We start from the raw sequence: 22,258 nt of genomic DNA, 5'->3' as shown, positions 1-22,258 counted from the left end.
CAGAAAACTTCTGGGAAATACTGGGTGGGGGCTGGGTGATGAGAGGGGAGGCCAGGGAACTACAGACTGCTAAAGGCTGAGACCAAGCTTAGGAGTCATTGGGCTGGTGCATGGAGGACAAACTGCTGATGGTCCCAGGCCAGGGAAGCCCACTCCGGGCTAGTGCACCCTTAGCTCACCGTGCACACAGGCAGCGAGTCGGTCCCCTTACCCAGCTGTTCCAGCCCCATAGAAGCTCCTGTAGTTTTGTTTGGCTCAGAGAAGCAGAGGCGTCCCCTGAGCCCTGGCCCCCCTCTACCGCAAAGCAACTGGCTTCCATTACCCCTGACAGCTCCAGAGAAACAGCCCAGCCCCTGGCCCCAGCCTGGCTCAGTGCCGTTCCCTTTTATGGTGAAGCTGAGGGAAAGCAAGGAGGTGGGGGGGAGTAGGTTTTGGCTGGGCAGAGGGTTGTAGAGCCCCAGGCTGCCTCTCCCCTCACCAGAGACCCTCGGACATCTACCCACAGTCATCTTTTCTTTTTTCTCCTCGGTGGCCCACTCTGCTTATTACCCACAGGACCCCTTTTGCTGGTCCCAGCCCTTCCTCCTTTTCCCCCTCCCTCACATCCGGGGGGGTGATTTCCCACTTGGCTGAAGTCCCACGGTTTGGGTTTTGATTCCGGGAGGGTCCGCCCACCTCTGAGAGTGGGATGGAGGGAGGGAGTCCGGAAGGGAGGCACTGATCAGATCACAGGCAGGATCGTTCTATTTGGCGGATGTGGGGCAGAAAGGCTGGCGCCGAGGAGAGTTAGCCGGCCGCCCCAGCCCTGTCCTCATTCTGCACCGCCTCTCACCCCTCTCCCCGCTGCCCGGACCAAGGAGGGGACCCTGAGGGCAGGGCGCAAAGGAAGCACCTGGCCGGGCTGGGAAGTGAAAAGTGGGCAGCAGCATGGGGGCCCGCGACCGACAGGGGGGCCGGAGTCTAGGGTCAGGCCGAGCCTCCCGCTCGGTCCCGCCGCCGCACCCTCGCTCTAGCCCACTCCTCGGCTCCAAGGAGGCAGCCCCAGCCCCGCTAACCGCGTCCCGGACCACGCCAACAGCGCCCAGCTGCGCCGTGCAGCGTCCGAGGCGAGCGTCTGCAGCCCGCCCGCCCCCTACGGCGGCCGGCCCCTCCTCAGCCCCGCCCAAGACCCCGCCCCTCGCGAGTGCGCCGCGGGAGCAGGCGAGACGCGGGGGCTAGGGAGCCCTTACTGGCCGAGCCTGACGACCGGAAGTGGCTGTTTTGGGACTGAGCTGGAGCAGCAAACTTCCGGCCCAGGTCTCCTACCTCGAGCTAGTCCGCAGACCGTGTCGGAGCCGAGCCCTGCTGATCAGGTGAGAGGCACGCAGGCGCGGTCCACGGCCCATCGGCGGTGGCTGGGCCAGTGGGGCGAGGACGGGTCCTGGTCTGGGCGAGGAGTGCGCCGGTCCGAGGCTCAGTCCCTCCTCTTCTCCGCAGCATGATCACGGACGTGCAGCTCGCCATCTTCGCCAACATGCTGGGCGTGTCGCTCTTCCTGCTTGTCGTTCTCTATCACTACGTGGCCGTCAACAATCCCAAGAAGCAGGAATGAAAGTGGCGCTTTCTCCGCCCCAGGTAACGGTCCGGGGCTGTAGCGCCCAGCCCTGGAGAGTGAGTGGCGGGGCCGCGCCAGGGCCTGAAGGGTTCGGAACTTCAAATCAGAAAGTGTTGGGCCAAGCATGATACTGTCCAGAACTGGGCCCCTTTATCCGCACAGAGTAGCGAGTGCCCTGCCCCCTTCCCCCTTAAACTGCTCCCTGCTAGAACGGGGTGGGTTCCCTAAACCCCCTCAGTCCCCATCTTCATGTGGTCCCCAGATGCCCAAGTTGATAGTACGGGTACAAGGAGGTACTGACACCCGAAGGAATAAAGGTAGTGAGGATGCCGTCCAAGTAAGAGAATTTAGGCTCTTCACTTAAATAGTACTCACTTTTCCAAGGTTGTTTAGGCTTTTATTTAGGCATAATTTTTTGTGTGTGAGGGGTTGGAAAGATAGGGGATTCTATTTCAGGGGCACAGGGCACTGATTTAGGGGTTGGCTAGTGTAGACCCAAGCCATAGAGAAGAATGGGATGGGGGGTGTGTTGTATGAACGTCTTGTGTACCAGCCCGTAAGTGTGGGCGAGAATTGTCAGGGGGGACAGGCTGGATGGGAGCTGATTGCTGAAGGATTGCCCCAGAGGAAAGCTGCAGCATTTTCCTTACCTCAGGTCTTTCCCCCTCTTTTCTAGGGTTCCAGGACATAGTCTGAGGCAAGATGGAGGGTGTGAGGGGCCTTCACACTTCACTTCATCCCTTCTACCCATCACAACATACAAAGCAACTACACCTGGATTTTTCCAAACAACTTTTATTTCCTCAAAGTCTTCCTTAACCTTATGGAACAAGAAGCTGCCACTGAATAGGGCCCAGCATAGGGCTACTTTCTTTTCTACTCCCTCCCCCCAATATAAAAATATAGATTTTTTTTGTGGTCCCAAAATCGTGTGCTGTGGAGGGAGGGAAGGGGTGGCAGGTCCCTGCTTTGTCCTGTCTCAAGGTGATGCTCTGCAGTGTCTCAGAACAATGTGGCTGGCGTTCCAAGGAGTTATAATTGTCACATGGAATCAGGAGCTGAGAAAGGGGACTAGCTCATTTCTCACTGTGTTCCCCATCTCGGGGTCATGTGCTGGGCATGAAGGTCAAGGCATCAGACCCGGGGAGAAACAGGGAATGGAGGAGATTTAGGGACAAAACAAACCTCAGTTTGGCCCAAGGGCCCCCCACTGTAACAAATCCGGGACTGGGAGTCAGACAGACTACGGGAAATAGGAGAAAAGGCAGGGGCAGAGCGGGGCCGTGGGGGCCCAGCCTGAGGCAGCCTGCAACAGAGAAGAGAGAGGAGTCAGGGTTGTGAAAACTCCGCCCTTCTTCTGGTCTTTCAGCCAGGGGCTGGGAGATGAGAGAGGCAAGGTGGGTGAGGATAGGCAGGTTGAGCACTGCACAGTGGTCTGATAGGAATGGTCTGACCAGCCTGCTCCTTAGGCCTAACTAGAAGTTGTTCTCTTGTCTGTTGGAGTGAAGACTGACAGCATGATGGGAAAAAAGTCAGGGACTAGGTTCTTAATGAAGGTACATTTAGTCTTTCGGGGGTCAAAGGGAGAAGGGAAGGAAGAAAATGATCCTGAATGGCAGAAATGGGAATAAGGGGATAGAAGTGAGAGGTGGGGTGAAGAGTTGGACCCTGGTGCTCACCGTGGTATGGAGCAGGGTCCCGGCTCTGGCTCACTGCTCTCCCTGGTCCGGGGGATAGGGGACGTGGGGCCCGAAGAGCCTCTCATCCCTCTGCGAGTCGGCGGTGAGCCCCGGCCCAACCTGGGCCTAGCCTGTGTGGACAGGGGGTAGGCTATGAGGCTGGATTCTTCCATGAACTTTTTTGCTTCTAGGTTTCCTTCTAGTATCCACGCGTATGAGTGTAATATAGGTGTCAACACGGGTACTGGGGCCTTGAGTTCCTGGGCACTGTTCCTAGCTGAGAAGGTAGGGCAGGATAATAGCTAGAAAACTCTTGGGTTCAGTCTATGACTATACATTCCAAGCTTTACTTAACTAGGGGAGTCAAAAGGGTCCAGCATTTAACCTTCATGGCTGTACCACGGTCCAGATCTGGCTGAGTAGAGAAGCACGGTGTGGAAAGATGTTGGAGGATTAGTAGGTCTACCTCAGAGCCTTCACTGCCTCAGCCCCTGCCAGAGCAGCTTAAGCTTCACCCATCCAGTCAGCTTCTGCCTATACCCAACTTCAGTCAACCTAGTATGGGGATCTGGACTGAATCAGAGTTGGTGGTACAGCTGTTCCTAGGAGCAGCAACCAGATGTGTTACCTGGGGAATCCGGGACCCCTCCTGGCGGGAACTCTCCTCGGGCAGGTCTGGGCAGAAAGAGAGGAGAAGCTAAGGGCAGGGGCAGGCAAAGCCAATGCTAGCAGGCTGAGGTTAGGGTACGTCTGGCAGGGATACTGGGATTAGAAGCAAGCAAGAGACCTGGCTGAAGGGGATGGGGGTGCAGCACTGGACAGACAGGCACTCAGGCATCAGAGCAGCTCTCTGCTATGGTTGTGGGGAGAGGGTGTAAAGCAGTGCTGGGCATTTTCCCTCCCACTACCCAGGTGAACAGCGCCTTGCTGGGCTCTGCCAGAGTTGTTATGCTGGGGACTGGGGAAGACCCAAAAATGTTACCTGTAGTCGGGTCCTGATACAGGGGATCCGAGGTCCAGCCCTTAGCAGACCTTTCCCAATCACCATGACAGCCTCTGGTTTGTCCCCTGAGGATAGGAATGAGCAGCTGCTCCCTAGGGAACAAAGGAAACTGATATCAGGATGGGGCCATGGAGAAGAGGTAACTTCCTTTAGATCAGGGTTTCTCAACATTGGCAGTATTGACATTTTGGGCTGGATAATTCTTTGTTGTGGGCGGCTGCCTTGTGTATTTCAGGATGTTTAGCAGCATCTCTGGCCTCTACTCAGCAGATGGCACTTCTTCCCCTGCCTCCTCCCCACTGTAACAACCAAAAATCTCTCCTGTCACACAAATGTCCACTGCCTGGCAAAATCGCCCCTGGTTCAGAAGCACGGCATGCTCTAGTCTGGTCCGAGGGGTAGATCAGTAACTTGGAGCTTGAATCAGAACCCACTCAAGCTGAACTACTCTGAATTTATAGATCTTAGAGTTATCCCAGTCGTATGTGTGAGCATTTAAGGATCAAGTCAGCAGTACCCAAGACTGGTGGATTCAGGGCTACCCATTGAAGAGAGTTAACAGGTTGGGAGTAGTGGGCTCTGAGGGAGGTAGAAGATGTTAGGCTGGAGTCTTAGAAATCATTCCCGTCCAGTCCTTTACACGGCTGGGTCTGTAACTTAAAAGGAGAGCAGACAGACGGTCTAGGCTCTATGTGGATGATATGGTCACATAACATTTGCGGTGACGACAGGTGAAAGGCCTATGCTTTTTTCATTCTTCAGTTTTGTCTAAGTTGCCCAGCTCCTGGAGTCAGGGAGCGTGAATAAATAGCAGGTAGGAAAAGTCCTCAGGTTCCTCAACTGTAAAAGTAAGGATTAAATGAGATAATGTGCTTAGAGCAGTGCCTGCCACATAGTAAACGCTCAATAAGTGGTAACTTATTTTATTACACAAAGATGTTCACTAAACTCCAGCTTCCTGTACAAGGGCATTGATGTTAGGGATTTAGGATAATCCAGGAGGATAACTGATGCCCCTGGTCTGGAGTGGCCTATATTACAACAAGTCAGGAATGAGGTCCAGGTCACGTGGCAGCGGAGCCGGAGGGATTTCTTCAAGCCTAGTCAGGAGTCTGGCCTATGCCCTGGAAGGTAGGGAAGGAAGGAGGTTGGCCAACCCAGATTTCAGTGGCAGTGGGTACAGACCTGATATGCTGAGTGAGTTGGGCAATAGGCAGGAGCCCATGTGTAAAGAGGCTGTGTTAGAACTAACAGGAGTTGGGGACGGGGCCGGGCTGCTTGAAGTAGGGCGATGGGTCAGTGGCTGCTGCCGCCGTCTTCTGTCCTGGCTTCGGGGCTCTGAGTGGAAGGGACAAAAGCAGATAAAAGGGCAAATAAGTGAGGCATTGTCACTCCCCCGCCCCACTGGCTTTCCCTTGTCAGCAGATGCCTGTTTTCAAACTTGTCATCACACCAGCATCCCTCTTCTGAAGTAAGTCTAAGATGGGTAGAAAGAACTAATAATTTATTCCAGCTCTCCAGTTTTCATCCAGCCCTCATCCTACTTCACCTCTCTGGAGCTAGCCTACTCACCCACCAGTTCATTCTTCTGGCAAAGAAGTTATTGAGCTTGGCTTTCCTAGGTTCTCCTCTTCCCCCTAACTGCCCCTTTTCAACTACTTGTCCTGTCCCTAAATGTCAGTGTCCCCCACCATTTTATCCTTGGTTCTCTCCTGCTCTATGTACTCAAAACTCCCAAGTCTCCCTCTTGCCCTTTTTTTCCTGAACTGCAGTTCTAATTGTCTACTGATCGTTCCTACCTGGCAGTCTCTCATGACCCAAACAAAACTCATTTTCTCCCCTCCTTCCTTTTGTTCTCCCTATCTTGGTGAAAAATCTGCTAGAAACCTTGTTTCATCTTTCGACTCCTCCCTCACATTTAGATTTGTGTTTAACCCAAATCTGGACAATTCTCCCTCTGCCTTCACTTGATTTCCTCCTTTATTCACCCTTGCCATTGCCAGCATCCAGATACAGGTCTTTATCTCTCATCCAGGCTTTTGAAAAAAATTCCCCACTGGCCTCCCCAGCTTGAGTCTCTTCCCTTTTACAATCCATCCTTCACACAGGTGCCAGAAATTATTCTTCTAAAATACAGACCTGATCAAAAGTCATTTTGGCTCAGGCAAGGGGGAGATACTGAAGGTCTTTTAAAGGATAAAGTCTAAACTTTTTAACATGGCATTCAGAGCCCCGCCCACTGTGGGTCCAGTCTACACATCCTTAGTAGGATGCTGACTTGATCCTTCACACCCTCTGCTATAGCCTCTAGGGCTACTAGCTATGTGGTTCCTCTGCAAAGTCTGTTTCCTCTTCTAGTGAAACTTTGGACATCTTATATGTCCCATCTCGAATGTCACCTCTGTGAAGCCTCGCTGACCATTAACAGTAGAATTAATTCTTCTCTTTTCTTTCATTGTCCTTTGTTCACTTGGCTAGTAATTGTTTATGGTTTCTGTCTCCTTAACTAAATATTAGTACATGTAAAGTACTTAATACTGCCTGGCACATAGTAAGTGCTCAATAAATGGTAGCTAATATTCTAATTGGAACTTGAGTCTCTTGAGGGTAGGGACCTTGTCTTTTCCAATACTGTACATCCCAGTGCCTGTAAAGTACTGCCTGGAAAACCAGAGACCTTAATAAACATTTTGTTTACCCGGATAGCAGACACCCACTGTAGACCGTAGGCTGGCTCAACAATCCCTCTCTAAGGGCATATGGTTATACTCTGTGGGGCAGCTCTCTTGGTCCCTTCTTTGTAGCTAGAGCCTCACTGCTACAGATTCTGAAAGGTGGGGTCCCAGTGGGGTAGATGGTGAGGTAGGGAGATTCTCAGGCTTGGCAGGTCCTTCCTTATCACAGGGGGACAGCAGGTACCAAATGCTCTCAAACGGAATGAGCTATTAACCTTTGTGGAGCTGAATTCGATGGTGGTTCCACGATGCCAGTTGACTTCTAACAAAGCAACATGTGTTACATGTGAAAAGGCTCTAAAGTAGGAAGTAGGTGACAGTAACTTTACCTTGTCTAGCTACACTAGCAGTGACAAGGCTAATTCTGGAAGGTCCCAAACCAAATTTTTAAAAACTGATACTTGTATGAATAAGGACGAGAAGAAAGGGAGAGATCTCAGGATGGAAGCTACTCTAGCTTTGAGGAGTTTGCCAAGATGCTGGGTACCAATTAGAGTCTAAGACCACACACAGGAGTCAAAAACAACCAGACCTTAGGGGGCTAGTAAGAGTTGGCACAGCGATGCCAACAAAACAACCGAAGTCAGAGACTCATAGCCACAGTCACATAACTCGAAACATTACCCACCACCAGTGACTTAGAGACACTGTAGAGCCTAGACCTGGGTAATTCTTTGGTTCAAACAGGGATGACAAGATGATGTCAAGTGATAGTGCACAGTAGGCAGAAATAATGAACTTTAATGACAGAGGGGGAAATAGCAGGAAATAGATGATCTGAGAAATATCTATACACAGAAGGATGTTGAAACCATGTTAATAGATGATCTGAGAAATATCCATACACAGAAGGATGTTGAAACCATGTTAAGGGATGAAGCCTCACCCCACCCCAAGGAAGGATAAGAGAGCAGGCTAGAAATTGAGTGAAGGCCTCTGGGACATTTGTAGGTTCTAGTAAGGAACTGAGTGGCACTTAAGAAGATACAAAGCAAAACAGGCAAATGATATAAAAAATGCCAATGTGAAATGTAAGGATCAAGGGAAAGATATTAAGGATACAACTCAGGAATCCTGCCCCTAAAGAGAGTTTCAGGGTAGGAGACAGGTTCTAGTTTAGGAGAGAGGCCTGATCTGGAAAGTACAAGGCATTTAAAGGTAACACGTCATCACTTAAAAGACTGTCTTAAGGTTCGGGGGCTGCCTGTGAATTTGGCAGCGTGAGCACACAGCCCAGTTTCTCATGTTTTGGCTTCTGGGCCCTGGTATAATCCAGGCCTACCCAGTCTCCACTGTGACAAGAATTAAAGGGAGGAGCCCCAACTCTCTTCTTTCTTGGTTCTGAGCTAGAGAAACAGTGCTTTAAGGCTGAGTGCAAGTGATAATGTGAACAGCTCTGCATCTAGAGGTTGTGAGATGGTGTTTTATGATAATCAGCCGCTAGGTTCCATTTGGGAGAGGCAGGACAGTCATGGGGCAGAGGCCTGAGACTTAGAGCCAGACTGACCTCACCATTGTATGAGTCAGAATGGATATTCTAAGGGCTCACAATTTTGAGGAGCAGTTGTGTAATCTGTGCCTAGGTCGTGCATCATCCCTCCAAAACATCTTTAGAACTGTCCCTACAGGTAGCACCCCAGATCTCAATGGATCCCTAGGATGATCGCAGACCTGATTTATGCCCTGTGAGGGGTGGACAGGCGAGACAAGCCTTCATTCAGCTTCAACTTCTTGCCTTTTATTTGTTCAACAAATATTTGCAGATCATTTAATAAGTGCCAGGCGTGGTGCTAGGTGCTAAGGGAATAAATAGATGTGTTAGGAGACACTTCCTGCCATCAAATAAGTTTTACTCTATTTAACACAAAACTTTTGTTTGCAGGGGAAAAAGTAAAAGTGGTGATGGTGCTGGAGGCACTCTTCCTATGTCCTTTGACTCACTTCTCAAAGGAGCCTCCACTCACCATTGGCCTTTAGCTGCTCTATCAGAAGCTGCTGGTCAGCTGAGACAAGGCATCACAGAGGCCAGGAGAGAATTCTGGTAACCTCAGCTTTAAGTGCCAGAGCTGGGGGGGACTAGAGTGGCCATGGCAGGCTGATGGCTGAAGGCTCCCCGCTTTACACTTAAGTCCCTTGTCTTTTACACCAGTATCCCGCTGGGTAGGGTGGAGGGCTAGGGAATAAGTTTAAGTTATTGAGTGAGACTTGCTTGAATCCAGGGCCAGGACTAGTATGAGGCGAGTGAGGCGCCTAGAGTGCATAGTTTAAGGAGGCCCTTGCCTGACCCTGAGAGCGAGTGCCTTCTTAAATCGTGTGTCCTAGGCACCTCACTGGCTTCACTCTAGTCCGAGCCCTGGTTTCATCAGTACATAGCCAACAGAAGGAGGAGCTCGTTTACTATCCACCGTCTCCCCAGCAGGTCCTCCTCTGAGCTGTCTGCATCTGCTTTTGCACCAGGAAATCGCACACTTTAGCTGTTCCATTAGCTCTTCCCCAGTGAGCTCTCCCTCCTGCTCCTCGGTGGCAGCTGCGGATAGTGCCGGCTGCGCTTCTGAGCCCCGCGGTCAGGGACATGACCACGGGTCTGGGAAGGTGGTTCTCGGGACCTACTTTGCAGCAGGGGGAGAACGAGGTAAGGAAGATCCTGGCACTATGGTCAGGGGCGCTGGGAGGCAAGGCTTACTCAGGCTCTTCCAGCCTCCTGCCCCAGCAACATTCCTGCTCACCCCAAGTTGGCTACTTTTTGGCTTCTAAAATGTCACCCCCAGCCTCCGAGGACAGACCCTGCCAGACTAGTTCCCTGAACTTCTAACTTAAGCTTCTGGCTGGGCTACCTAGATCTTTTCTGAAATTTTCTGGGTAGCCCAATCTCATGTTCTGTTCTGGCCAATAAAGGATAGTCAATTAAACGTATGGTTAAATGTGATAAAATTTTTATACATTAGTGGGAATTTTCTTATAAATAAGTTGGTAAGTCAAAAAAAAAAAAAAAACCTTGTCAACGCAATCCCAGTTTTGGGATTTGGAAAGTATATTTATAGCTGCTTTTATAGTTAGAGATATGAGGGTCGTGTTCTTCCTATCTCGGAAGACAAAGTATGCCCAGATGTGGCAAAGGCCCAGGGGCCAGATGTGTGGAACCAGGAAATGTCACAAAGCTACAGCATAGGATAAATCACACGAACAAAATAAGGAAGTTTTTCTAAGGGTTAGTTGAAGATGCCATGTCCACATACCACAGCTCCATCACAAGCCCCTATCCCAAGCCAGGGCCAGTCTCCCATCCTGGAGTCTTATCAGGGACTTTGAGATGAAGTGGTAAAACTGTAGCACCAGCAAATGCTCAGGAGAACAGGAGTCAAGATTGCCAGATCTGATCTTTCAACTCCTTACAGTATTCCTGTTTGTTTGGTATTATTAGGAACCTTCTTGACCCCTTGACTTTAGAGACATAGTTTCTTAGTTCTTACAAATACTTATGCAAGTCCCTAGGGTGTCTTGGTACTCAGACCAGCTCTCTTTCTGCTTCTAAGTTCATTTACCTGGGGGAACATGGCTTCTCACTTGGTTTCACCTGTACGTGGATGACTCTTAGATCCAACCCTGATGTCATCTTTTCTACAGTTTGGTCCTTTCTCTGCCTGTAGGTCACCTCCATATAGCTAGCCCATGACATCCAAGCACGTCTAAAGTAGATAAACTCAGCACTTTTCTTCCAACAATGTCTTACTGTCATCATGACATTTTCCTTTAGCTTGTAGCCATGAAGCTCTCTTAGTCTCTCTTCCACCACCACTGAATCCTGCCACTTCTATTTCTAGTATGTACATTCACAGACCCTGGTATAGGCACTAGTTATCTCATGTATAAACTACTGCAAGGATCCCACCTCCCCGCCCCTGCTTGATTTATATATAAACAGTTCACAGATAGCTCTCTTAAACAAATCTTTTGTTCCCATCATTCTCAGAAACACAGTCGTTGCCATATGTCTCGTTAACTCATCATCTTTGTTTTCAAGACATTTCGGCCCCTTCCTCCCACCTGTCTTGCTGATTTCCACGGGAAGGGCTTGGCCCCTCGAAACAGCCAGTGTGCCTGCTTGTGGTCCTCTACGCGGCAGCTCTGGTCCTGGCTATCACTGTCATCGCTGCAATGTTTTTGTTAAAACCATACACCACCACCCATTCTTCAAAACCATTTCTCAACTGATCATTCTTTGGGTGATTACTCTTGTGCTTATCTATAACAGTGGCTCCCCACGCTCCCTGTATGTTTATAATGAGTGTGTGCTTTTACGTTGTGTTTACTGCCCTGTGTCCCCCATAAAGTTTCAAGTCAGTCAACCAGGAATTACTTTGTACTGACTATGCCTATTTTCTATTAGTTATTTGGGGGAAGTAACAAAGAAACAGCATACATGTCTCTCACTCAAGGAGCTTAATACAACACTCTGCATTTGGCGGGGGTGGGGGGGGCAGGGAAGATGTTAATAAAATATTGACTAAAAGACTGCCTAGAATCCTCCAGTGAGGACCTAGAAAAGGCTCTTTACTATTTCCCTTTTGTAGTCCAGGAAGGAGAATTTATGGTGCCAATACTCCTTCTATGAGTTAAAAGGAAAAGAAAAAGAAGAAAAAATATCCAGATTTAAGATGGGAAACTCAAGTATACTGGAACATGAAAAGACTAAGTTTGAATAACTGCCACTTAATAGCTGCACAATCTTGGACAAGTTACCCTTAAACACCCTCAGTCTCCTCATCAGAAAAGTGGAAATACCACCTATCCCACAGGGTCTTTGTGAGGATTAAATGAAATAAATATGCGATACTGTTTTTTTTTTGTTCACTGTTTAATGCTATTTAAATATAAGGCATTATTATTGCTTTAATACTCTCCTTCTATCAAACAGTGTGCAAAAGTGTCCTTTCCCAATGAAGACAGACTCTCTAAGAGTGGGGCTTGGAACATAAGCAGAGGTAACTATGGAGCTTCTCAGGTAGAACATCTTACTGGTCAAAGCTGGTAAGGCCCGCTGCTCTCTCTCCTGTGGCTGCTCTAACTAGTAGTCAGATTTCCACAGCCACTGACCCCAGTGCATGTTTCTGCTCTGCACCGAAAGCTTTGTTGCAAGCTGAGTAGCAGGGAAGTGCTAACAAGGACGAGTGCAGCTTGAAGACCAGCAAAGCTTAGTTCTAGCATTTAAGCCTCCATACTCTGGCAAGATTGCTGTAGCCCAGAAGCCAAATACAATGTTGATTTTTGATTTAGTGTTATTTCCAGAAGTGGCCCGGCAACTGTCTCCCTGCTACAGTCCAGGTCACTCCCGAGGGACGGCTCTGGAGTCCCTTCCTCTTCTTTTTCCCTAAAGGCCCACCTGTTTTTGGGATACACTGTGACCCAGAATCTCTTGTCTTGTATCAAGCAGGGTCTCCTTGGCCAAACCCAGGGGCACAGTTGAGCACTTGTGACCACTGCTGGAAGGGGCTAGACTATGGCTTTGTAAGCCTAGAACAGAAGCTGTCTGTAGTTGTTCCATTTTTCTTTGGAAGAGCTGGCATCCTTCTGATAACACTTTCTGAACAGGCTCTGAAGCCAGGAACAATTTCAGCCCATAGAGACCCTGGATAGGATTCTCCATCTTTGTATGGTGCTGCGATTTGGATTGTGAGGACATCTCCTTATGTTGGTCCCAAAAAGACCGACCCTGTCCTTGACGTGGAGGCGCCATGTCTCAGTGTGACCCTGCTCTAGCCAGTGTTTCTTCCTTGGAAACTTTCCTGCCTCCCAGCAGTTGCTGAAACCCAGATACCGCGGACTCCCGCCTATGCCACACACGGTACCGTCTGGAGCTCGTGCCGCGGGGAACACCAAGGTCGCAGAAGAGGCTGTAGATTCTGCTATATACTAATTTTATTGATTCACCCCTCGGTCCCAGGCCAAGTGTGTATCTTCAAGCTCTCACTTCCCCCAGCAATGCCCCAAACAACTGAACACCTGTTGCAGGGGCTCCCAGACTAGCTTACCTCTGACGGGGCCCAGCACCCGGTGGCTGACCTTTTGGGTGCTAGAGCCCAGGCCTGGCAGCCCTGCAGGCCGACTGCCATGAAAAGGAAAGCTGAGGGAGTTCTTCATCTGTGGAGAATTTTGTTGACTGCTGCTGCTACCACCAGCACTTGTGCCAGTGCTAAAACTTCGCGTGCAGCTCAAGGTATTTTCAGAGCAGGAAACAGGCAGTCCACTGCAAAGAAGCAGATGCCAGTTAACCCTGGGCCAGGGAGGTTGTTGCAAGTCTTTCCCCATGGTCTGATGCTCAGTAAAGCATCACCTCTGGAGTGAAAAGGCACAGGGACTCATTCCAAGGGAGCAGGGAGGGATTTACGTCCATGGATAAGGTACCTAACCTGGGGCATCTCAGGATGCCTGGGAGCCCTTGTTCACACATAACATGCTCCTGCAGACAATACGCTAAGAGCCATAAGGGCTGTCCCTGGGCAGCTTTAACTCCCAGCGAATTCCCCTTTAATGCCTTGGTGCTGCCCTTGGACCCCTCAGTCATTCACAACCACTGGAAGCTGAGACTTGCCCCCACCCGCACCCTAACTGTATTTGATTTTGTGCAGGGCTCTGGAGCAGGGAATCCCCTAGCCTGCTTTTCAGATATCTGGGAAGTATGCAGCTCCAGGTAAAAGGGAAGAGGATCCCATTCTCCAAAAAATGCACTGATCTTACTAATTTAAGTTTACCCTGGAAATATTCACCATGTGGTCCTTTTGGAAGTTGGGAATCAATCACACAAATTCCTTGGAACTGCTTGCTCTAGAGCCCTGTTCCACTTTCACAGCCTTTCTCCCTTCCACCCTGCTGGTCTTACTTGTTACTTCTGGGTGGAGTTCGAGAGCCTCTCTTCTTGTTGACACCCGTGTTCACAGTAGTGCTCGGGCCTCGACTGCTGCGCACGTGTTTTAGCATCCAGGCCCGGAGGTTCGTGAGGCTGCTATGCTCTGACAGCACAATTCGGGGCCACGGATTGCATTCTGCCATGTCCAGAGCTGCAATGGCCATAGCTCGTCCCACCTGTGGGGAGAGTCTGGTTTGGCTCAGTGTCTTGGTCTTCCAACCTAGGGTGCTGTGTTGGTTTGGGGTGCACAGCACAGGGGAAGGGAAGGAGAGGCTGGCCTCACATTTGCTCGATGAGGATCCCAACTTTAGTGCTCAGGCTGTTTATCGCAAGTGGATTTAGAGCTATTCCCTAAACTGTTGCCCATCTGGGGCCCCCATCCATTATGAGCAGGGGCAGGTGGGCTTTCTGGCTGGCACCAGGCAGGAGTTCTCCCAGCAGGAGAAGGCATTGGGATCTTTTCTATAACCCACAGCTCTTTCTACTCCTCTTGTGTGCCCTAGGACACCAGGATCATCAGGTACCTCTGCAGAGGGGGTACTTTTAGGTCAGTAGTGAACAAATGCAATAGAAGGAGGAAGACAAGCTCAGAGGCGAAGAATCTGACCCGGATGTGCTCGGGGATTCTCTATGGCGGGGTTGGGGGGAGGTCAGAATAGTGCCCACTCATCCTCTCAGTACTCTTACAGTCAGAGGCCTGCGCCTATTAACCGAGGAAGACAACCACAGTTGTTGAGAGATGAGACAGCGATAGTGGTGCGCCTCTCCTCAGAGGACCTTAGAGTCAGGTAGCAAGAGTGAAGGCCTTTCCAGACTTTGCGGTTTCCCTTTTCCCCACTCATCCCCTGCATGCATACCTGCTCAAACTGTTCCACAGTGTATCTGGAGGGGAAGGCCGGCGGGGGAGGGGGGCTGGCACGTCCGTTGTCATGGCAGGCGGCAGGGATGCTGTTTACTGAGCGTCCAGTGTTGTAGTTGCATTCAAGTGTGTAGCTAAGACACAGAGACATTTATCAGACAGAATCTGGACAGAACCACGGGGGGACAGACTAGGTGGTCTATGAGATAATCATTTGGGAAAAAATATACACAAATAGAAAGTGCTAATCCCCAGCAACTAGTAATTGACCTTGGCACTTTATCATATACCTAAGAAGGTCCCCAAAAGGGACCTTTAGTGTCCCAGACTAAAGACAATAACACTAATTGTGAATCTGTCCTTTGAGAAGACTTCGGCTATCCCTGCCCCTTGAACGCCCTCGACTAGGTACTGTTTTCCTTGGGAAGCTATTTCACAAACTGTATCTCAATTTCCACCCAACCTGTGGATTATCCCTGAGGCTTTGTAGATTGCAACCCGGCCGCTTCCCTCTTTAGACTGGCCATCTCTGCGGTCTCGGGCATACATGTTCTTCTCTGAGAAATTGCAGCCCTGGAAGTCAAAGTGGGCTGAGTTCAAGGAGATGAGCTTTGGATACAGCATATTTTCCACCTGTTTGGGCGAGGAAAAAGGCAACTCAGAAGGAGAGACAGAGAAAGAAAGGATGGGGACAAGGAAGAGATGCCAAGCATGCGGCCACGTGCCTTAAACACAGCAGACACCTTCAGAACCATCAGCAGTAGTCAGTGTTCGTAAATTCTCACTGAATGTTTGACAATATTTCTAGGTGTTGGAAAGGTACGATTCTACCTCTTTTTAAGCCCTTCTTCTCTCCAATAATGCAAAATTCTCCTCCTCCCCTGGTTTCCCAAACCCTAGAAAAGACTAGGATGCCAAAAGCTTGACCCTCTTTCAGAGGTCATGACGTAACGACTGAGACATGAGGGGCCCAGTGCTGCCCCTTCTTGGCTCTCCGGAGCTCGCTCAGGATAGTGTACCTCTTGCAGCCCCAGGCCTTCCTGCCAGAAGGCCCCCTTCCCTCCGTTTGTGGCCTGACCTTTATTTCCTAACCTGCAACATGTCCCACACTCACATGACCACCTGTGGATTCCTACCTGGGTGTTCTCGTCACTAAAGCTGTTTCCATACATGAAGCAGCCCCTTTTGGAAGCATGTCCATGCAGGTCCACGTAGTAAGCAACACCACTCTCTTTGGGGGGGATGGTGTCGGGGTCTGGATGCTCAGCCTCAGTGGACTGTTGTGGCATAATCCACACGCTGTGGTGCTTCGGCTCTGCTGGCTCGGTCTGTGTCCAGGCCTCAGGGTTCTCCCCGTCAGACGAGTGCCCAAGGCGAGCTTCATTACGGAGATTGTTGGCTTTCTCAAGGTCGGAAAGGGGAGCATCAGGAGGGAGATGGGGACTGTGCTGGTGCTCAGAGGGACTCTGGGAGTTCAGACGGGAGTGCACGTGGTGGTAGAGAAGCACAGCTTTAGCCCCGTAGACGGCCGGGTGCAGGACTGCATCAGGCTTCAGGTACTGACGGTTCAGGTTCACTCCACGCGAGTCTGTGCTGTAGGGAAACAAGGACCAAAGCAGGGTCTAGAGGGCTGGGCCAGCGAAGGAGACACTAGAGTAGATGAAAAGGAGACTTGACTTGTGACACGAGAGGCTGAGGGTGCATTAGGAAAGGAAGAATTGAGGCCAGGCCCTCTCCGTGGTCAGCTGTCACCCCTCCCACAGAAACCGAAAAGACAGCGCCCTCTGCTCAGCTGGACCTGCGGGGATTCTGGCTCTTCTCCTTCTAGAGAGTGCCACTAGATGGGATCATGTTCCTTCTCAGGTCACTGGAGGATCACATGAACTTGCCCTTGTTAGGGTGCAAGAGGACTGGGAACACAGACGTTAGATGAGAGGCTGACAGTCTTCCATTGAGATGCAGGGCGTGAGGGGACTGGGAACAATCCAGGAGGGCTGGGGACGCTTCTTACCGGTAGTGGCCCCGGACTACGCCATCGGGGTTTAACATGGGAATCAGCTTAAAGACAAAGAGGCGACGTAGGGTTTGGGCCCGAGGATCGTCAGGTCGAAGGATGAAGTCCAGAAAGCCATTGAAGACAAAGCTAGATGGAGTCTCCCCAGGGTGTACCCTACTGCTTAAGAAGAATATCTGAGGTGGAGAGGAGAGCAGTTATTAGGTCAGTTGCTCTATATTCCACGGTAACCATGTGGGGATGGTGGTGGGATGAGGTGGAAACAGCCACTGGATTTCCAGCTGGCTGAGTTTGCAAATGGAGTAGGAGCTGTCACACTTGCCTCAGAATGCAGGCTGAGGCCGTGTCCACGGGGGGCTGAGGAATAACATGGCCTTAAGCTACCAGCAGTGCCTGGAGCTGGGCAAAGGCCAAGGTACTACCTTTATGCTATTTCTACTCACCCTCTTGCCTGTGAAACGGAATGGTCGGGGTGTGCTGGCATCAGGAAATAGCTGCTCTAGGCGGGGCTCTCGATCTTCTCGAAGCCCATGGCAGGAACTGATCGTTAGCAGATCTACACGAAGTCCATCCAGAGAATAGCAAAGGGTCTCCCGGTGGTAATAGATGGTATCCAGGGGGCTGTAAAGGTAAAAGTCATTAAGCCAGGAGAAGTCCCTGAAGTCCTACCAACAGGTGGGCCTTGTCATGAGCCCAGGATTTGTACGATCTGGTACTTTACCCTAACCTTTGGGGCTTTACAGTCCCTCACAGTTTTAAATGAGGCTGAGGATGTGGGTGGGTCTACATTGCCAGAATGCAGGGAACAGGACAGGATAAACTTATTGTTTTTTTCCCCAGTTTATGGTGCCCTAGGATAGACTACTTTGCATAGACACAGAGAGTTGGCCTCTGCTGGGGCAGGAGAAAAACAAATGTGTGCTGAGCAGTGGCAGTGCTGGCTAAATTCTGGGTAACTGATGGGAGCTGGGATACTAGGAGGCTTGAAGTAGGCAGGTGGATAAGTGGAGTGGAGCAGTGGTAATGCCAAGATCAAGGTCACACAGAAACATCTGTCAAAGGTACCCCAAATCCCACATTCTGTACAGAGAAAAGAACAGATGAGGTTTTGTTTCAGGGCTCTTAGGGCAGGTTCCAGGAGTAGCAGAGGTGCCGTGTGGTCCAGGACGGCATGACAGGAGTAAGAATGCGACTGGCACCTGCTATGGGTAGGGTGGTTCTCCAGAAAGCGCTGGTCCAGCTGGTTTAGCAAATCCTGGCAGTCACTGTAGGAGAAGGGGTAGCAGAAGGCGAAGAAGGTGGTGGCCCCACGGCTTTCCACGAAACGGTGAACAAAGGATAACACAAACTGCGTCTCTGTCATCTGAGGAGCAGAGAAGGAAGAGGGAGGGGCAACATGCCATCGGTGTCAGAACTAAGATCCTGCTGGGGTCACCAGGAACTGACCTCACACTCTCATCACTTTTACCAACGTCCCTCCCTCTGAAACTCCACGTGACAGCCAGATCCTTCTAGGCTTCCCGAGGCAGGGGCTTATCTTGGACTCCAGCTGGCGCCAGAGGGACGCTGGTACCAAAACCTGGTGTCCCGCCTGCCTAGCACGCTGTATCGAAGGGACTCCTCTTTTCTTTCCCTCACCTGCTTTTAGCACCCAAGTCTGTCTATCCTCCTCATGGAGAACTTACCTCAAAGGTGGGCCGGTCTCGAATGCGTTCCCAGCGTGGCCGGGTGGGCAGTGTGCGCACAAAGGGGGCCATGCCCTGGGAATACAGCTTGCTTTGCTTGTTCATGTTCATGACGTTGATCTTGATGAGTTTCCCTGGAGTTCCTCCCCGGACACTGAAGTAGAACCATGACCTGAGGGCCAGAGTAGGAGAGACAGGTCATTCTACAGGGGAGGGTTGGAGAGGAGCAATGTGGGAGGGCTGGAGCAAGCCAAACTGGGAAAGGGCTACTTGGTAGGGAGAGAGGGAGGGAGGGAGAGGAAGGGGGAGTGGGAGGGGAAGGGTAGTGTGCTGGCACGAATTCTCAGTCAAAGGGCTAACTGAAGCAGGGGTGCGGGGCCAGCTTCTCTTCCTTCTTCTACCTTCCATTACTCTCCTCTTACCTGTTTCCATTCTCGAATTCTGTTTCAGCACAGTCTGGTCGGGTCCACACGTTGAACTCATAGTCAGGGGAAGAGGCAATGCTGCTGGTGGAGGCTGAGGTACCACCCGCTACTCCTTCCCCATCACTAGACACAGATTCCACCTTCTCCACGTGGGCTAGGTTCCCTGAATCAAAGCGAGAACTGAACAGCAATCCCCCACAGCGCAGCTCCATGGTGGGGCTGGGAAAGCATCCTCCTGCCCCACTCAGGCCCTGAGAGCTGGGGAAAAATGGTGGGGTAGGGAGGAGAGGGAAGAAAAATGAAAACACGTTCTTTGAGTATCTCTGGGTGAATGAGAGCTGCTCTTAGGGAGTGCCCTAAGAAACAAGAGTCTCTCTCCGCCTTAAAAAAAGGTAGAAGTGGGCTTCCAGCAAAGGCCAAGAATAAGCAGTATTCTGTCCCCACACTAAGGGTTATAACTGACCTCAAAGGACCCTATTTTACCACAGCTTGGCTATTCCAAAATGAAATACTCAGTGGCTAAAGTATGCTGAGAAACACTAGACTCTAAGTTTCTTTGCAGCCCAAAGATTAGAGAAGCTAGAGAGGTCAGATTGCCCAAATCTAGCCAAGATACACCCACCACCACATGTGGCCATCTTGAGAGATGGGCCATTCTGGATCTCTGGTTCCTAGACTGGCTCCCCACTCTGGAGAAGAGCAGAGTGGAGAGAACCACGTTTCTAACTTTGGATGGGCAGCTTCCTCTCTCCACTCCTCTGTCCTCACAAGTACTGACCAGGCAGTTTTCTGTTGCTCCCCTGAGCCCTGGAAGGGCTGGTTCTTACTTTTTTGTTACTACCCCATGCCTATCAGGGAGGAAAACTAGACGTGTGGCCTTTGCCAAGCCGAAGGAAACTGGGCAGAAGCCACCTGCTCACCTGGAGACTGCAGCTCAAACCCAGTTAGGGTACGGGTCTATTCCACCCCCTCACCCCCAGTCCTATAAGCAGTGAGGCCCCTGAAAAAGCTACCTTGGTAGTTGTGGGTTAGTAATGGGTGTTCTGAGCATCCCTAAAAAAATGTGGCCGATAGAGACCTACTTGGGGACAGGGGGATGGCTTCTCGACCCACAACTCTGAAGGACCCTCACACAAGGACCGAGATTGTCCCGGCCAGGGTGGGGTTTGTTGGCTTGGGATGGTTCTGGGCGGACTCACACTCGCGGGAGGGTAGGAAGGCAGGGCGTAGCGGGTAAGAGAGGAGGCCACAGGAGTGGGGTGCGGCCGGGGGCACCCCGGGCGAGGGGCGGGGCGGGGTGGGATTCCAGAGGGGCTCCGGGCCGCCAGGGGCTGAGAAGGGGGCGGGGCCGGGGCCCGCACTCCACGCAGAGCCCCTCACCTCTCTCCGGGCCGGTGATCCCGCTCCCTCTCCCGCTAGCGAGGCGCCACCTGGGCCCCGGCACCCGGGCCCTCCACCCAGGACCCAAACAAAACCCGAGCGCCGTGGTGCCGGGACCCCGCTCTGCCGGGAAACAAGAAGTCTCACGCCTATTGGCCGCGGGGACAGCTGGCTACCCGCCCAGTAAGGCTCGCTGCCATTGGCCAGCACGCCGGGGTTCCCTCGCACGTTTAGCGGGTACCTGAGCCCGTGCTGTTTGGGGGCTCGACCTGCGGGCCCGGTGGGAGGGTTCCGCCCGCGTCTTCTCAGAAGACGGTTAACGGCCTGCCCACCGGGAGGAGGAAAAGACGAAGTGACCAAGAAGGACACTGGAAAAGACTCACCTGCAAAATAAAAAGACTGTGTGTGAAGCTGACGATTGCCTTCCGTACTCCTCTGTGTATTACAAAACACCCACCGGCTTCAGCCACTCTCCCGCGGTTCAAGGATCCTCCGGTGCGCGGGCCAAAAACCGAGTGGAGGATGCGGGCATCGATCCCGCTACCTCTCGCATGCTAAGCGAGCGCTCTACCATTTGAGCTAATCCCCCGGCCGTTGTTGGCTTCTTTCTTTTTGCCTTACAGGTTGTTCTGGGGTGTCCACTGACCAGTGAACCGACCGCAATTCAGAACATTCGTTTAGCTTAGCACTGCACTCAAGTGCAGTGGGACCGCGGGCAAGATTTTTAAAAGCAGACATATAATAATTACACATAAGCAATAATAAGCCTTATTTAAAAGCACAGGTTAACATTCCTTTGCATGTAACCCCCAAGAGAGCGTACCCGTACCCTATTTACTGCATATATGTTTCACGGAACATCTGCAGTGCGTACGCAACTCACAGTCGGCTTCTAGGTAAGCTTTTTTCCTGTGAATGAGTGGAAGCTAAAAATATCGCACGAAGTCCTTCGAGCCGGAATCGAACCAGCGACCTAAGGATTACCATAGTCTACCCACTACAGTCCTCCGCTCTACCAACTGAGCTATCGAAGGCTCCGCTGCTGCTATCCTTTGCCGCTGTCCCCCTAATACTTACCAAGGCCGCACTCCAGGGTCTCAGTAGTTTTGGGGTGGCCTGGCCCCCACCCTCTAAAGGAACTCCCTGGGGCCGAGCTCCTCCAAGGTGCACGGAACAGAGAAACCCGGAGACAGAAATGCGAGCAAAGGGCGCTGCCAAAGGACCCGCTTTCCAACGCTGGACGAAGGAAACACAGGCAATACAGTTTCCCTTCCGTTTCCTTGCTTTTTACAAAACGATACCGCCACCCCCCCCCGCCCCCCACCCGCTGTGGTTTCTTACAGGACTGCGGACACTTCGAGACCTGGCCCACAACCCTGACTTATGGGCCGCATTTCTCCGGCGGGGCGGGTACGCACACGTGCTCTACAATCGCCCGGCGCCCGCTGGGTTTGCAAAGCCGACCGCTTACGTTCGCTATTTCCGCTCCTCGTTTCCCTCCGGTTTCTCCAGGGGCGCCTGTAAAATCCTACTGCTCTCCTGATGTGAAGGACATTCATTCAGTCAATTAACCCACGTTTGTCAGGATCTCTTCCTCCTAAGAGCAGGAAAGATACAAACCACCGAGCTGCTGGAGGCGAGCCTGACGGCGCGGGAGCGGGCGGCGCGGGATGCCCGGGCTTAGCGACTGCGGACGGGGCCCTGAGCCAGGCGGTGAGTCGGGCCGCTAGCATCCACCCGGCTCCCGCCCCTGCCCGCCTCACACCTGCATCTCTCTTTCCAGGGCCCTGGCATGCCAGCCCACAATCCTTTGCCCACCAAAAGCTCCCGGGGTTTTAAAACAAAGAAACAAACCTAAAACCCAGCTCGTGTGTGAAGCTTTGCTTCGCGGTGTGGCGGGGTGGATGTGCGGGGAGACCTGGTCTCCATTGCCAGCTCTGCAACCGCCTGTGTTACCCCGAGTCACAATCGCCCCGGGCA

The 22,258-nt window shown here is 51.6% G+C and overlaps 2 protein-coding genes and 2 non-coding genes across 6 annotated transcripts; 1 reads left to right on the top strand and 3 right to left on the bottom strand.

Annotated features, from left to right (window-relative positions):
* Positions 1–1,243: 1,243 nt before the first annotated feature.
* OST4 (oligosaccharyltransferase complex subunit 4, non-catalytic) lies at positions 1,244–2,521 on the top strand. The gene is made up of 3 exons (XM_061210745.1): positions 1,244–1,352; positions 1,477–1,614; positions 2,271–2,521. Exon 2 carries the CDS (start codon positions 1,478–1,480, stop codon positions 1,589–1,591), a length of 114 nt encoding a protein of 37 aa, XP_061066728.1. The 5' UTR covers positions 1,244–1,352; position 1,477; the 3' UTR covers positions 1,592–1,614; positions 2,271–2,521.
* AGBL5 (AGBL carboxypeptidase 5) lies at positions 2,389–20,368 on the bottom strand. 3 transcript variants are annotated; one of them, XM_061210742.1, is made up of 15 exons: positions 20,279–20,368; positions 18,896–19,156; positions 18,474–18,645; positions 17,988–18,151; positions 17,232–17,409; positions 16,786–16,964; positions 15,911–16,367; positions 15,238–15,407; positions 14,773–14,908; positions 13,889–14,091; positions 13,041–13,255; positions 5,462–5,614; positions 4,256–4,368; positions 3,274–3,404; positions 2,389–2,900 (listed from the first exon to the last, which is right to left on the bottom strand). In XM_061210742.1, exons 2-15 carry the CDS (start codon positions 19,108–19,110, stop codon positions 2,729–2,731), a joined length of 2,658 nt encoding a protein of 885 aa, XP_061066725.1. In that variant the 5' UTR covers positions 19,111–19,156; positions 20,279–20,368; the 3' UTR covers positions 2,389–2,728. The 3 variants fall into 3 exon arrangements, with proteins under 3 accessions (XP_061066725.1, XP_061066726.1, XP_061066727.1); XM_061210743.1 differs by having other exon boundaries at positions 15,238–15,347; XM_061210744.1 differs by lacking the exon at positions 2,389–2,900 and adding an exon at positions 3,902–3,948 and having other exon boundaries at positions 3,265–3,404.
* A 426-nt stretch (positions 20,369–20,794) lies between these two features.
* Positions 20,795–20,867, bottom strand: TRNAA-AGC (transfer RNA alanine (anticodon AGC)). The gene has a single exon. It is a non-coding gene; the product is annotated as a tRNA-Ala (tRNA).
* Positions 20,868–21,223: 356 nt separating this feature from the next.
* TRNAY-GUA (transfer RNA tyrosine (anticodon GUA)) lies at positions 21,224–21,312 on the bottom strand. Its single transcript is given in 2 exon segments — positions 21,224–21,259; positions 21,276–21,312. It is a non-coding gene; the product is annotated as a tRNA-Tyr (tRNA).
* Positions 21,313–22,258: the final 946 nt, after the last annotated feature.

Source organism: Eubalaena glacialis, chromosome 14 (genome assembly GCF_028564815.1).
Source record: "Eubalaena glacialis isolate mEubGla1 chromosome 14, mEubGla1.1.hap2.+ XY, whole genome shotgun sequence".
NCBI lineage: Eukaryota > Metazoa > Chordata > Mammalia > Artiodactyla > Balaenidae > Eubalaena > Eubalaena glacialis.
Note: the sequence above shows the minus strand (reverse complement) of the source record. Positions and strands in the feature narration are given on the sequence as shown.

Excerpts from the sequence above, each read along its gene's own strand:
- OST4 (XM_061210745.1), top strand. The coding sequence starts at position 1,478 with ATGATCACGGACGTGCAGCTCGCCATCTTCGCCAACATGCTGGGCGTG.
- AGBL5 (XM_061210742.1), bottom strand. The coding sequence starts at position 19,110 with ATGGAGCTGCGCTGTGGGGGATTGCTGTTCAGTTCTCGCTTTGATTCA. Across the intron at positions 14,909-15,237 it reads GCCTCAGGGATAATCCACAG|CTACACACTTGAATGCAACT; the intron begins GTTGGGTGGAAA and ends TCTGTGTCTTAG. Across the intron at positions 4,369-5,461 it reads CAACTCACTCAGCATATCAG|GGAGCAGCTGCTCATTCCTA; the intron begins GTCTGTACCCAC and ends TTTGTTCCCTAG.